A 16,440-nucleotide genomic window follows, 5' to 3' on the forward strand; every position below is an offset into this window, starting at 1 on the left:
TTTGTTCCTCTATAATAATTAATCTGTTGGGAATAGTTTTAAGTCATTCCTAGAGACCCAGTACTTGATGTCACCATGGAACAGGCGGATGCCCAAAGTAGTCTGTGACCCTGTGGAAAGCCCATGCCGGAGCAGACTCCTGGCAGAACCCGTGGCCCCAGGGAAGGGCCCATGCTGGAGCAGGTTTTCTGACAGGTCTTGGGACCTTTCTTGGGACCTTGTGGTGGTGTTCATGCTTGAGCTGAAGTTGGTTCTGAAGGACTGTACCCCATGGAAGGAACCTACACTGGAGCAGTTCATGGAGCCCAGAGGAAGAACTCACATTAGGGAAGTTTCTGGAGGATTGTCTTCCATGGGAAGGGCTACTTGCTGGAGCAGAGAAATGTGAGGAGTCCTCTGAGACGGAAGGAGCAGCAAATATGTGATGAACTGACTGCAAACCCCCATTTCCCATCCCCCTGCACCACTGGGTGGAGGAGGTGGAGAAAATTGTGAGTAAAGTTAAGCTCAAAAAGAAGGCAGGGGTTGGAAAAGATGTTTTTAAGATTTAGTTTTTATTTTTTCATTATTCTAATCCAATTTGATTTGTAGTAAACTAAAATAACTTACTTCAGTCAAGTCTGTTTACCCATGAGAGGAATTGTGAGTGATTACTGCCTGTTCTTACCTCAACCCATGAGCCTTTCATTATATTTCCTTTCTTCCATCCAGCTGAGAGGGGAGTGATGCAGTGGCTTTGGTTGGCACCTGCTGTCTGGCCAGAGTCAACACATCACACAGGGAAACTACTTTGCTTGAAACTTAACGAATTGTTGTTTTCAATGGCCCTTTGCCACAAGATCCCCAAAATCACTGTTTTCTTGTATTTAGTGGTTTAAGGAGCAAGAACTTTCCATCAGATTGTCCTCCAGGATGCCATTTCATTTTATTGGGTTATTGTTTTAAGCACAATAAGATCAGATGTCTTAGCTCAAATGGCTAGAGTGGCACTTGGTATATGGATGATGGCATAATTGTGACAATAATTTATGTAATTTTTATGAGTTTCAGAAATTGGAGAATGTAAACTGTTGTAGTTTTTTTTATTATTTAGAGAAGACAACATATTTTTTTATTTGGCTAAAACAAGTTAGAAGACATCTTACATCAGATTATGGTCTTGTTTCTAACTTTTCATGAAGAATGTTAATCACATTTCTATTAAAACATATTTATCCAGCAATCTTACATTTTGCATTTTTCAAATAGTACAGCTTTCTGCTTTTAGCCTGCATATACAACTGCAGCCACACTTAAAACATACTAAAGTTAATGTTAAAAAGGATTTTGCTGTGATCTGCAGTGTGCCTTTACTTAGAACAAGAAGACTTAGCTTTTTAAATCTTCTTCAAAAAGGTTGCATTCTTATTTTAAAAAAATTGTAAAAACCAAAATACTAAAGTAAAATAGCATACTAAGAGATTTAATAGGTTCTGCAGTTCTGTAGTTTACACTACATTAAGATTGTGTATTCTCAATTTAAAAAAATACCCTTCTGTCCCTCAGGCTACTGTCACAATTTCATTCTATCTTTTTAGTCAAATATCTAGAACTTTAAAGAGGCAATACTAATTTTTCTGTCCATATCCAAATTTTATAACAGTTCTAATAGTTAGAGAATCACAGTTGTCTTATTTAACTCCAAATTTCAGAAAGGGTTTTCACACTGTATCAAACCCAGAAAACCTTTCCTTTTGACATAGAAATATATCCCTGTATCATCAAATGTAAATTTACAAAAGAAAGGCAATGGCTCTGCATGATTCTCTGAGGCACTTTGATTTTCCTCTGCTCTCTGCCTGCTCTTAGGGCATACACTGTTTTATCCCTCTAATAGAGAGTGGAGAGATGATCAAAGTTGTGATGATCCTCAGTTCACACTTTTACCTAAATAAGTGCCCTGAGCACTCCCATGGGACTTGATGTTATTGCTGTATTTAAATTGGACTTGAACAGCTGCTTGATATTTAACAGAATGTTTGGGGTCTGTGTTTCTCCAAAATGAGATTATAGCATGAGAATGTGATAGAATGGTGCTCTAGCAAATAAAGAACTTGAAAATAAAAAAGGTAAGTGGAAATAGTAACATAGGACTCTGATGAACCCCACCCTTCTGGCACTGTGTCAAATTCAAGAGAGGCTGGAATATTGGAAAAACCATGTCCCTGACAAAATCAGGTGAGGCATGTTACCATAAGATATTTTTGAAATGGCATTGAAGTCCTGTGCTTAGGCAAAAAGTATTTTCTATTATGCAACTGGCTGTGATTTTTCCCCCTACCTTGTCTTATTCCATCAGTTTACCCAAGAAAACTCTCATAATCCACTTTACTCCCTAGCCTCACATTAAGAGTTAACAGACTAGAGCTGTGCATAGCTTCAGTCCATCTGTTTGAGGATGGTTTTGCTCAAATTCAGTTCCCTGGCCTATGTCACCTCAGTGACTGACTGTTCCCGACTCAGTGCACAGACTGCTCCTCCCAGGCTTTATCACATACTGCAGTGTTTTCATTTTCTCAGGCATTAACGTTCTCCACTCACAATTGCTCTTTTTTTGATCACCCTTCACTCTTTCCTGATCCTTCACTGCCTGCTCTTAATGAAATGCCAGTGCACTGCTGTCCTCCTCTGTTCACTATTTTCCACTGACCTGTACCTTCCTTACATCTTTTCCACCTACTCTTTCACATAGCAACCAGATAAAAGAGAGTATTGGAAGTTAAGGGCAGTGGGGTTTTTTTAATCTGTTAAAAGCATTAATTTCAGAACCTAGATTTTTGTATCATTTGATAAAAAGAGATGATAAAAAAATGTCTCAAAACTAAAATCCTTTCATCTTGTGACTGTTGCAACCTCATGCTTGAAAATAAAGCATTTCTTCTTACAGAACCCTCTAGCTGATTTTGACCTTAACCCATTTTTTTAATGGAAAATTTCCCAGAACCACAGAATGGGTAAGGTTGGAAGTGGCCTTGAAAGATTGTGTAGTCCTACACCTCTGCTCAGACCTTGAGCAGGTTCCTCATGGTCATGCCCATTTTAATTAAAAACTCCACAATCTTGCTGGAAAACCTGTTCCAGTGTTTGACCAACTTCACTGTAATTAAAATAAAATTTTATTTTCAAGAGGAATTTCTTGTATTTAAATTCTCACATTGATTCTAATCCTGTCACTTGGTGTCTCTGAGAAGAATGAGTGTCTTTAGCCTACTCATCACTTACTCTAGACATTCTGCTTTGTCCCAGTCCCACACTCCTTCTCTTAAGGCAAAAACTTTTACTCTCTCTTGTCCTGAAATCTTTGTGCCCTCTGTAAAATCAGACTTAAGTCTGAGCTCCAAGACCCCTGAGGGCTTTTGGTAGTGTTGCTGTTCATAGTTACTCTTTTTCTACTCTCTCCAGCTACTAAGTGTTGGTGTAAAAAGGTACGATGCACTGAAGATTAAAAGGCTGCTTTCCTGTAAGTGACTTGCATGTGCTGTAGCTGTTGCTGTGATGCTTTCAGGGAAAAACAAAGAAGCTGGTGTTTTGAATGGCACCTTAGAAGAATGATGACCAGAAGGTCATCCATCCATTGCTAATCAGTATGTGCTGCCTTAGTATTTGTTTAGTGACATCTCAATGGGTTCCTAACACTTGTTTTGTTGTCTTGTGCATTTATTCCACATTTTCTGTCAGGCTGCCTCTACCCTAACAGTTTCTAGCCTTCAGGGAGTGTCTGTCAGATATACTTCATGGCTTGAGACATTAGGGCAGTAAAACAGCTGACGTGACCTTAGAGATGCTTTGCCAGTTAGAAAACTAGCTTGTTTGAAATTCAGATTAATTTCTCTTTCCAAACAAGCTGTCCTTGTCACTGCTGTTAGGTTATGGAATTCTAAATGAACTTCTTGCATAAATAAAAAGATGTAACTTGATGGATGTTAAACTTGAGATCTTGTTTTTCCTTCACGAAGCAAGTAGATACATGCTTTTAATGCCATCACTTAGCAAACAAACTTACTGTAGGATTTTATGGTAAAGGTCAGGTCCATTCTGAACTTTCTATGTAGCAATTATCATTTAACAGAGCAAAGAATTAAAGCCTCTGTACTTGAATATGCTTTTCTGATTTGTGTTCTTCCTCCTCCACCACCCCAGGCACTCAAACTTCAGTTACTTTTATGTTGTCTTTCACAGAAGTTTATTATGAAAGTTTTATTTGCTGGGATGCTGCAAATCTCATTGGTCATCTCCAGAAGGAAGTTTTCCAGAAGGAAAAGGAGAAGGAAGTTAGTTTTTCTTCTTCAAGAAGGAGGAGTTTTCCTTTCAAGAAGGGAGTTTTCCTACTATGAAAACTTTCATAAATGCCTCTTACATTTATATGTATGTTTCATAGATACTCTTCCATAGTATTTTCTCTGTCCAGTAAGTATAGGAGAGGCGATTGAGAGGAATAGAAAGTCTGTAATTTCCATGGTGTTTTTATCTGCATTCTGGGTCACAAACTGAATCCTGTCCCCCATCTACAAGTTTGCATCAGCATCCAGCAAGGTGTGGAGGCGAACAGTGCTCTGCTGGTACTGAAGAGGGGTAGCCAGATGTTTGAACTCACCTCTTTCTCTCCTATTTTTATTTTATTTATTGCCCTAATCAATATTTGATAGCATAATTGTATAAAGAGAAGACCAGCTGTTCATTTTGAAAAGAAATAATAAAATTGAAATGTTTACTTGGCTCTCAAGTGAGAAGTGTCCCAAAGTACCTTGTTTAAAATGGATGCTCTTGGACATAACGCCAAAGGAAATGCCAAGCTGTGGAAGAATTCTGCACTTTGAAATTTGAGTGTATATCTGGCTGCCTGTCATATTGATATAAATCAACATCTGAAATTTGTCTAAAATAAGCCTCTAGATGTAGCAACATCTGCCTATTTTTTCGCCTGTTTTTAATCTACTCATGCCCTCTGCAATTTGACAAATAGGTTGTCATTGATTTTTATATTTGAAAAAGCCTGAATAAGAATAAGCAAAGTATATTCTGTTTTATCAAGGATTTTTCATCATTCACTACAGATTGGGAACCAGCAAATACAGTGTTAGAAATAGGAGCTGTTCACAATAGTGCAATCTCTGGAATGTATCCGAAAAAGTCTTCTTATAAATGAAGTTGTAGTCAACTATCTGCTGAATTCAAAACCAGCAGATTAATGCTAATTTTATCTGACCTTGGTGGAACAGCATTCACTTTGGTAATCATGGGCTTCATAGCACGAGTTAATTAATTGCCTCAATCTGAAATTAAAAAGAAAGACTTGCATAATCTAGCTCTAAAATTTCTCTAGGCAGACAGGGCAGAGCTGACTCATTGTCAAGTTGCCATCGACCAAGGCCGCCAGGTCCCTTCCTGCAGTGCTGCTGTCCAGCCTGTCTGTACATCCAGGGTTGCTGTGCCCCAGGTGCAGAATCCAGCACTGGTCTTGGCCAGAGCTCATACAAGTGGTCATTGCCCAGTCCCCTCACTTGTCCAGGTCTCTCTGCAGGGCCTCTCCGTCTTAGACGGAGGCGACAGCTTCTCACAGCTGATTACCACCGGCCAGCAGACAAACGACGTCCCTGGAACGGATTCCTGAGGCAGAAAGCGGTATCTGTTACCCTCGAAGCCAAACCTTTGCCCGCAAAGCCATTCCGCTCCCTTCCTTCGGCGCCCCGAGCACGAAGCGGGCGGCGGGGGCCGTGTCCGGGCCGGGCCCCTCGCCCTCGCCCCTGAGGCGCCCGCGGCCCCGCCCGCGGCCCGCGGGGTCGCCCGGCAACGCGAGGGACGCGGCGGCACCGACCCGCGGCCATGGCCTCCAAGGCGGGCAAGAAGAAGGAGGTCTCCAGCCGCCCCTGCACCTCCAAAACGTGAGAGCCCCGGGAGAGAGGGTGGGCGCGGGAGGATGGCAGCCCCCGCCGGCCGGCCCGGCCCGGGCTGCTGCGGCCGGCCGGGAACCTCCCCCGAGGCTTCCCTGCCGGGCACCTGTGCGAGGCGGCTCTGTCGCCGTGGCACCGGCCGGGCAAACGACTTACGCTGAGAAAGTTCACTTGCTCGTGTGGGTGCTTCGGTAAAAGTGGTTTCTAAAGGCGAGGAAGGGTTTGGTTGTTCTTGGGGTTTGTTTGTTTGTTCAGACTGGGGGCCCAGCTCGTGTGGAAGTTGTGCTCCCTCCCTCTGAGGTCCTTGGGGCGCTCCTGCCGGGCAGCGCCGTCCTGCCCCACCGGGGCCGTGCCTGTCCGGGAGCCCCCCTGGTCTGGCAGGGACGCCTCGGACCTTGGGCACAGCGAGGGGAACGAAGCCTTCGGCTGCTGCTCGGGAGCTATCAGAGGTTAAAAGCTCACTAAAATGATTTTGGGTTTAAAAGAACCTCGAACCTCTAATAATTTTGGGAATGGGGACGCTCTGCTTTCATCAGGGAGGGGAAGCAAACTAGCTGCAGTTTTGGAGGCAAAATGATTAATGACGGTTATAGCACATCAGTTTTCCTTACAGAAAGGAAAGAAAATTCCCAGTGTCTGGAGGGTTTGCTTTATGTGTTGAAGAATCTGAAGAAAGCACGTATGATAAAGAAAATAATTCTTCATATTAATTTCTTAAATATTTCTGTGTATGTAGCATCTCTTGAGTTATTTTTAAATTATTTGCTGCTTGCTGGGTGTTTAGTGTGAATTTGTATATTTCTGTGTAAATGTCTATTTCTTTCTAAAAAGACAAATAAATAGAGAACATTGGCATTCACTGTCACTGTTTTGACTTGTGAGTTCTGTTTCTATGGTGTTAGCAGCTTTCTCATCCTAATGTAGGCCTGAATGCATGGTGCTGTCAGGATTCAAATGGAAAAGGTATCTCATGTATGTGCTTATGGCCTTTGCTTGTTTATTTTTTCTGCCATACATGAAGATTTCAGTCGTATAATTTATTTCTCTCTTGAAGTCAATCTCAAATGCCCCTTTATGCTTATTTCATATCTAGTTACACAGTCTTTACTTAACAGTAGTTTCTTATATTTTCATGTTTCTGCTTTATATTTCACACCTTGATTCCAATTTTGCTAACTTTGCTGTTGTAGGCTGCCAGTATCTAGTTCCTTCTCCCCACTGCAGCCTTTGCTTAGTAACTCTGTTGTTGTTGTTTTGGCCAGGGAAGTGGTCACAGCACCAAACCTGAGAGACTTCAAGAAGTATTTGGACACCATTCTTGGGCACATGGAGTGACTCTTGGGGTGTCCTGTGCAGGGCCAGGAGTTGGACTTCGATGATCCTAGTGGAATCCAACTCAGAATATTCTCTGATTGCTTTGATATTCATGCATTCTGTTCATTCTGCTACGCAGCTTGTTCAGGATGTTTATGAGGCAGAGACAATTACTGTAAAATTTTGTATAAGTCTATGAAAACCTAAGTAATGTAACTATTCCTGTACTTGAAAGAAAAATGGATATTTGAAGTCTGCCTGAGAAAATGTTGTCTTGTAAGTTTAGTATTCTGTTGTAATTGCAAGATAGTTTTTCTGTTTTATTTTAGAACAAAGCTTGCGGTTGCAAGGACAAAAATGTTAAAAATACTTTGTCTTTTGGCTAGTACTGTCCTCCTGATAGTAAACGTGACTTGTTTTTTATGTGTTTCTAATGATCAAAATACTAAATAGAAGTATAAGTAATAAAAAAAAGAAAAATACTAATTTTTATTTAACAATTTGCAAAAAAAAATCCTGAAATCTGTCCATGCTTACCAAAAAAGAATTAGTGTTATAATTTCATCTGTTGTGGATAAAATTAATGCAGAAATCTTCTGAGAGTAATATGTACAAACATCTGTGCAATATATTTTGACACCTTAAAATCAATTTTCTCAGTTTCTAGTGAAATCAGGCTTCTTTTCTTTCCCCCACAAGTGCTTAGTAGAGTCACGACAGTACATCTGCACTGTGGAAAATCGATCAGAATTGTGGGTGGATATATTGCATTGTTAGAGTGGGACCTCAGAAACATATGGAGAAGGCAGGAAAATTCCTCTGGACTTGCTAGCCAAACTTCCCTTGGGTCTCTGCAGGATACTCCATTGGGTCTCTCTTCATTATTGCTTTCTAATTAGATAGCAGTTCCCTCAGGAGCCGGGCAGCTGCTGGAGAGGAAGAAGGGCTGAAGAACTCAAAAGAACTGCTGCCCTTACAGCTTTTCTGAAGTGCCCCAATAGCAGCTACTGAGAATCTGATCTTTCCCAGGTCTCAACAGCTGTGGTAAATAGGAGTTGATGTCTGTGGTGGCACTGGAAGAGATTCTGGCTAGTAAGAATGGATAATGAATTAAAATGCTTTTAAATTAATTTGATGAAGCTCTATGCCATCAAGCATCTGAATTAAGCCATCAGCATCTATCTCAATTAGGGTTTAGGCTATTAGGGACAAAAATGAGTTAATGATCAGTGCCAAAAGAGGCAAGTGATTTAGGGGTAATTGTGGCACAGACAGAGGTCACCAATGTATATAGGGGAAGGTCAGAGCAATGCTGGAGTTATTTTTAAAGAGGTCACTAACTAATATGTACTGCTGATGTATCCTTAAGGACCAGCAGAGACAGGCTGAAGCCTGCACTGGCTGAAAGAAATTATTTTTTAGCTGTGTGCCTGGTTGATTGCAATCAGTAGCAGGTTGCTGCACCAATGCCTAGGATTACCTAATGTTTGTTATTAAGCTTAAAGGATGAGACAATAAGAGCAGAAAAAAATTGCTAGTTCATTCTTCAGTTCTCATATGCCTAGAATAAGGTTTCAGCCATGGCTTGTGACTGAGGTTTTATCTACTACAAACATCTGTTCTTTAGGTTTGGTAGTTTAGAGAATATAGACTGACCAGATTAATCTTTTGATGTTTTGGGTTTTTTAGATAGGCTGAAGATTGAGAATGGTAAGAACTCATGACTTGTGGGTAAGAGCATGGTAATTGAACTTGAAGCTTTTAGTGGACCTATCATGTTGGTTAACATAAGTTTTAATGGACCTAAAAATTTACATGGAATCAGTGAACAAGCCTGCAGAAAAGAAATCCGTTGAAAGTTATATAAATGCATAGCAACTACATCAAGCTTGGGAAGTGCTTGAGCACTATTCTTAAAAAGACTTAGGGACTGTGAAAGTATTTGACAAATATACTAAATATGCCTTTATGCTGTTTGCATAAAGGCTTTTGGTTTGCAGTACTGTTTGAGACAAGGTGTTGGGTTACAGCTCACTCATTCTCTCACTCAGTACTCCTGTTCTCCTGTTTGTGGTCCAAGGGGGTAGCCCAGTGGTACATCTTTGACTTGCAACATATGTTAGAACATGTTTTATTTGAGAGAAAGGGTTGCTGTATTAGGGTAAAAGCTGGTTACGTTTGCACGGAGGTGCTTATGCTTGTTTTTGACTGTACATGAGCTACAGTCAGAGTTGAGCGTGGCTTAAAGGTTTATAACCAACTTCTGCTAGAGACTTGAAACAGTGAATGTTTTGGACAAAAGACATACTAGCCCTCATTTTGCATTTTTTTAATTAGGTGTACCCATTTTATGGTTAATTCTGCCCAATTTATTAGAAACTGGGCTTTAAAAGAAAATATAATTAGTTTCAAGTGTCATGGTTTAACCCCACTTGGTGGCTCTGACCCACACTGCTTGCTAGCTCATCCCTAGCAGGATGAGGGCAGGAATCTGGGTGAAAATGCAAACACTTGTGGGCTGAGATAAAGACAGCTTAATAGGTAAACATCAGAGCAAGAAAAGGAATTCATTCACTCCTTCCCATGGACAGGCAGGTGTGCAGGCATCCCCATGAAAGCAGGGCTTCATCACACGTAATGGTGACTTGGGAAGACAAATGTCATCACTCTGAATGTCTTCTACTCCCTTCTTCTTCCCCCAGCTTTTATTGCTCTGCATGACGACATATGGTAAGGAAAGTCTCTTTGGTTGGTTGGGGTCAGGTGTCTGGGCTGAGTCCCTCTGGTCCCTTCTTGTGCACCCCCAGCCTATGTGCTGGCAGAGCTGTGTGAGAAGCAGAAAAGGCATTGACTCTGTGTAGTCACTGCTCAGCAATAATTGAAATATTGCTGTGTTATTGACACTGTTTCCATCACAAAACTAAAACATATCCCCCCTACAAGCTGCTCTGAGGAAATTTACTTCAAACCTAGCCAAACCCGATTCAGCTACTCACTGGACTTCCCAAGGAAAAGATTTGAATGAAAAATTTTAAACCTTCACTGCATTCATAATCTGTTTTGCAACTGTAACTGGTAACATATTACAAGATTTTTATACTCTTACTACAAGGCTGATTTTTGATAACTTGTGGGATTCTTCTGTATCAAACAGCTCGGTTCAGATCCTTTCTAACCAAAGCCAGTGTTAAGGTTTCACGAGACTGTGAGTGGGGTATCTTGAGCTACAGCAGTTATTCATCTCCAGTTTGCAGCTACTGTCCTGACAAAACTGAGGACATTTTGAGATCATGGTCTCCTTTAGCATGCTATTAATTGTAATCCAAAGATAAACAATTGGTTTGATTTGAATGCCTGTCTGCAACCTTTTGGAAGGCATTTCCTGGTCTCTCAAAAAATGTAGGTGCAACATAAATCTGTGATGGCCCAGGATTCCAGGACATCCAGCTGCGTAATAGAAGGGAAAAGTATCTATGTACCTTAAAATTTAACCTTCTGAAATGCTGAGCAAGTGGTACTATCCTGCACATATGTACTTTCCTCAGACATTGCAGTGTTAGTGAATAAATGTGTTGTGCTCTTAGATTCATGATTGTTCTTCAGAAGTTATTTATTGCATCATTGACCATTGCACGCTCTGCTGCTGTACTATTGTATTAATTCCTAAATTCTAACCTGAATAAAGCTAGAGATGTTCCTGAAGATTTTGCATTGTCTTTCTTAAGCTTCAAAGAACCCCTTTTCATTTATTTTTTTTATTGTTTATTTGTAAGTAACTCATATTTCTGAGGGCAGTAATTTTGTTAGTATCACAAAAATTTTTTTCTTAATTAGACCTAGCATTTCTGACCAGAAAAATGAAGCTCTTGCTTTCAGTGCCTGTGCTGCATTAATAGAAATTTTTCAGTGTGTAAATGCAGTACAACTTTACGTAGTCAATTTGTTGGTACTTTTTACTCCCTTCAACTTTTAACTTTCTTTTTAGTTTCATGCTTTGTGGTGAGATAACGTTTTGTTTTTTTTCCCCAGGTAAATATGAGAAGCATACTAGAATAGCATGTAAGCTGACCAATAAGTTTCATTTTTTGTTAACTAGATTACATGTTAATTAGAAAATTATGTATTCAAATTAATTTTCCTAGTTAATTCTAATTAAAACAAGGAACCCCTGAGAGCTCAGCTTATTTGATCTGTAGATTTCAAACTTCATGGACTCATGGGCATGAAAATATTAAGTAATTTACTAGTGACAATATCATACAAAATGCTGTACTCCCTACTGATTTTAGTTTTAGGTTTTTCTTTCTATGAAACTCAAAGCACTGTCAGAGAATCTTACAGGCAAACACTCCATGAGCCCTTGGTTGGAGACTGTACAGACTCTGCAAGAGGAGCTTTGATTTCTATTGTGATGAACAGTGTGATGGAGAAAAGCAGCTTTCAGCAGAACTGTATAGCAGAAAATGTACTGCCAAAAGAAAACCACTAATAATTGTGCTTTGAAACTAGAAAGCATTCTTAAAGTATAATGTTAGAGACTCTTTTTGCCAGGGATTATTCATCTATTTAAGCAGAATGGTCTTTATCTTCTGTGAACTCTCTGTAACCACCATGGAAGAAATAGGATTTCCTGATTTTCTTAACAATGTATGCAAAGTGCTTTTTAAATGAGTTGGCTTAAATCCACAGAAGTACTGGCATGCTCTGCCATGCAGAGGCTTTTAGCTCTTGGTTAATTGTTCAGGCACCATACGGAAGGCACAAGAGGTTTTTACAGAAGCCAACAAAGAAGCGATGCCATGCAGTTCATATATTTTGACACTTAAGTATCAAATTTAAGCGTCAAAAGCAGTTTTAGCATTCTTACAGCTGGGTCTAAGGTCAGCTTATAACCTTATAATGCCTATTCATTTGCTGCTAGTTGGAAGAAGAGCACATTGATCAGACAAAAATTTGATCTGCCAATTGCATGTAAAATTTACTTGCTTTCAAATTGTGGCTTGGTAGAAACCTCCAAGATACATCTCGAAGCCCTTGTTGTCTGTGGCAATCTGTTCACTTGGCCTGTCACCACCCCCTTTTGAAACCAGTTAACATCACAGGATTTGGACCAGCTCAGAATCCCACCTGGAGCACAGCTCAGGGTCAGCCATAACCATCTTAGGAGAATCCATCAGAGATCATTTCTTGTGGCTGAGATTGGCATCTGAAAATGACTGGAAGAGACATTCCTCTTTCCAGGCTCTTGCTATGACGTTATCTAGGTATTGGTATATCATATTCCCACCTATAGCACTGGATAGAAAGCCCACCTCTGCAGACTTTTTGTTTCTGTATGTTACAAGGGCTCATTTAAGAGCTAGATAATATAGTGTTTCTGCCTTGGCAGGCATCTCTTGGAATTAATTTTCAATGTTCCACTCTTGGGAATGTAATTAAAAAATATAAATTTGAAGGATGCCTTTTGAAGGTTTAAGTGACCTCCAGAGTGGTAGAACATGAAAGGTCAAATGAATGACCTCCAGGCAATCTGATACCTTCCATTATGAAGAATGTTTTTCAAATAAGTAAAAGGTATTTTTCTCCATTCTGTGTTCAAAGCTTTTTTATAGCAGATCTTTGGCTCCATAGCATCAGGAGCAGAGAATTTTCATTACAGCTGCCTCTCAGCACAGAAAATGGTAAGCTGAGTTTTCTGGCATTGGTCTCATAGGCTTCAGGGTCTTGGTCTGCCATTTGAAAACAGCACATACATGAGATTGTTTCTCAAGTATATAATGCCACCTGATTTTACCTCTGTCTTTGAGCAGTTTACAAATGGTAGTTTATGCAATATAAACTATTCTTCCTGGAATACAAAAATTGATCAGGGTCCAGAATTCTAACACTGTACATGAGCTTGCTATGAGCATGAAGGTTGAATTTTACAGGAATTCCTCCAAAAAAAGAAAAAAAAAAATTTTTTGCTTTACATAGATTTTGTCACACAAGATAAAACAAATCCTTTGTGATCTATATTAAGTATTCAGTTGCTTATCAGTCTATTTGTCACCAGTTTTTTGAATACAACTTAATTTTTTCCCCCTAACACTTGGCAAAAGTCCATTACTTGATTCTGTGTTTTATATTCAATTTCTGACTTCAAGTTTTTATATAGCAAATAGGTTTAGTTGGGATAAATGGATCAAAACAGCAGAAGATACTCAATTTTAGCTGGAATTCTAAAATTACAAGGATAAGAATTCAGACAATATTTTTAAGGCAACAAATGGAATCAGGCTGAAAACAAGGAGAGCAAACAAAAAAATTAAAGTATTAAAACCTACAGGGCTTCTAAACTACTATTTTCTATTAATTTTTCTTTCAAGTAATGTCCAAGTCATGCTACTGTATAAAATTTGCACAAGAGATTTGGCATTTAGGGTTTTCTTCCCCCTCCTAGAATCTGGAAAGCAAACTAAGAGGGAATAACTTGGTTTCCATTAATGTGAAGGCAAATATAAGTAAGAAAACGTGGACTTCTAGCTGGCAAAGCTAAATGTCAGGCTAGGTAACCATCTCTCTTAGCAAATGTGTGTGTGTGCCTTCAAAAGAGGCTCATTCTTGACAAGTTACTGAGATCTATTAGTAGTTTGTCTGACACCTACAAGGACATCAGCTATGTTTAGAAATGAGAACATCACACTTGAAAGCAGTGATCTAAATTACAGACCCCTTTAAAATGATATGTCTACAAAGAATAGTCAGTTGGTGTTCATCTTTTCTGTCTATCATCACTTTAATTTTCCAGTTTGAACTAGCTTCACACAGAAAGTACTCTGTGCTTTTTTGGGGAAGAAACCCTACCCCAGTACACAAAAGTGAAATGCAATAAAACCTATTGTCACAGGCTTTTGCAAGCAACTGTGATTGCAACATAGATGGTTTACAATTATTTCTTCTGCTCATCATACCTGAGCTGCATCCATGGCTTGGGTCTCCCCAAATGTGAGATCTCTAAGCACATAGACTGTTTTGCTTCTGCAGAGAATCCTATAAGTTTTGGCTCTAGTATCCAAGATAAGATTAATGACAAGGTATTGTAAACAACACATTCATATTTTGATTTTAGTTTGTAATTGCTAGTGACTATGCTAATATTAAGGAGAAAACTGTATTGGGTTATTAGCTGCTTATTAAATTGTCTGATTGTGATTCATTCTGTTTGTTCCTCTTCTGAAGAATGGCACTATGTATGAAGAAAAAGAGCAAATCATTTTGCCACAGAGCTACTGAAGCTTGGCCAAACTTTCCTCTATCCTTTAGGGATTCTTATGAACTTGAGTGTTACCATGGTTTCTGCTCTGGGTTTCTAAGATATTCAGATGTTACTTTTTAAAAATCATTTCAGTGATTATAGTTTAAAAGAACATTCTGCTATAAATAAGGTCTTCAAAGGAGACTTTTGTCTTTGAGGTTGGAAGAGATTAGAGAAAAACTTAAGTAGCTTCCCTGCAGGGCAGATCTGGAGAAAAAGTTGAAGCATCTGTTTGGTCTCTGCCCTCTTTTTCCTAATAAAAAAGATTTACTGAGGACAGAAGTAGTTTTTTTTATGACTGTTCAAACAATTCACAGAAAGGGACACTTTTTTTTTACTGCCTCTTAATGTCTTCATGATTTCTAAAACACCATGAAATTGTTGTTGTCTGGTGGTCCAGAATGACATGAGTATTGGGAAAGGAAGGTTGGAGTAGCTGTGCTGTTTGGAAGTACCTACCAATACTTCTGTAATTCTTGACAAGACTCCCTTCAGTGTTGCTGGGTTCCCTCTCTCTAAGTAATGGCCATAGATAATTTACAGGTAGATTTATCTATTTTAGGAGGAAAATATTTGCTTCCTAGATTCCTAGACTCCACTAACCAAGCTGACACAATCTTGCTTGCAGAATGTGGTAGTGCATATGTCTACAGACTAAATGACTGTATTACTTGAGAGCACATTTCCAGTGGGCTTGTTTCCTGTCTCTGTATTAAATTGAAGTCTCTGGAAAACTTAGGTTGCAATCTGTCTGCATTTTCTCTGTTGTGCTTGTCTATCCTGCCGTCCCCTCTTTCCTCTGCTGGCACTATATCAATTATACCAGTGTTCTTGGAGAAGCTGCTTTAAGGGTCAGAGGTGAATTAGTGCCAACTTCATGGTGTTTCATTTGGCAATTTATTCTTCCTTTTTCTCCTTTAGGGTTTAGCACAGGATTAAAAGGAAGTCTGTCAGTAATTTGGTTTTAAAAATAGTGTTGCACAATGAACCCATCCAGCCTGAACATAAAATACCAGTAATTTGCATTGTCCTTGTATCTTACAGTTCATTTCAAAGAATTCTCACAGTTATATTATTCAATTCTTGTAACAGAGGAACTTCTTAATAGCATTACTCAAATGCAGTATTTTAATTAATTCAGCTGTCTTTTTTCATTACTTAGAGAGAGAGAGACCAATTAAATTGCAGTTATTTGTGAATTTTCCAGGTCTTGTTGAATTATAGTTTCTGAGATGCAGTAGCATTAGACTTCCACAATTTAGTTTAGGCATCTCAATCATAGGTAGCATTGTTTCCATGTCTTCCACATTGTTAATGTTGAGGATCTTCTGTTATGTCAAAGTGCGGTAGAAAGTGATTTTCTGTGTAAGTGTGATAGTAAGCCAAGTCAGTCTTCCATATCTCATTGTTACATTTTAAAATTGTGGTTTTTTATTATTCCATTATTGTCCCAAAGCACTCAGAAATCTTATAGCAAGAAATGAGGACAGGCTCTGATTAACATGGTCTAGTGGAATGTGTCCCTACTCATGGCAGGAGGGGTGGAACTAGATGATCTCTAAGGTTCCTTCCAACCCAAACCATTCTATGGTTCTATGAATTATTGCAATTATCATTAATTTTATTTGCGAATGGTGTCTGAATATCTTTATTATTGGTATCAGTAAGTGAAATTTCCATGCTTCTCTATAAATATGTAGAAGAGCAAATGCAGAAGTAGGAAAAAAAAAAAATAGGAGTAGTCCTTAAATATTTAAAATTGATACGTATGCCATTCATATTTCAACTGAAGTAAGAAAAAGCACAAAAAATGAGAATTTTAACTTATAAATTTTTTTACTACGTGTAAGAAACTGCCGGGACTTGTTTTTTAAATCAGTGCTAGAAGTTTTCAGTGTT

General features: G+C 39.1%; 1 protein-coding gene and 1 long non-coding RNA gene across 11 annotated transcripts in view; one reads left to right on the top strand and one right to left on the bottom strand.

Moving 5' to 3' along the window:
* Positions 1–3,132: 3,132 nt before the first annotated feature.
* LOC135296823 (uncharacterized) lies at positions 3,133–6,461 on the bottom strand. Its single transcript, XR_010358828.1, has 2 exons — positions 6,087–6,461; positions 3,133–5,646 (listed from the first exon to the last, which is right to left on the bottom strand). It is a non-coding gene; the product is annotated as an uncharacterized LOC135296823 (long non-coding RNA).
* The window catches only part of ADGB (androglobin), a 174,613-nt gene continuing 163,958 nt past the window's right edge, over positions 5,786–16,440 (top strand). For all 10 annotated transcript variants that reach the window (XR_010358818.1, XR_010358819.1, XR_010358817.1 and 7 more), the window contains exon 1: positions 5,786–5,921. Coding sequence is in view for 3 of the 10 variants with exons in the window: in XM_064413644.1 (XP_064269714.1) it covers positions 5,863–5,921 (59 nt within the window). In the remaining 7 variants the exon portion in view is untranslated. The remainder of the gene's footprint in view (positions 5,922–16,440) is intronic.

This window comes from Passer domesticus, chromosome 3, assembly GCF_036417665.1.
Source record: "Passer domesticus isolate bPasDom1 chromosome 3, bPasDom1.hap1, whole genome shotgun sequence".
Lineage (NCBI taxonomy): Eukaryota > Metazoa > Chordata > Aves > Passeriformes > Passeridae > Passer > Passer domesticus.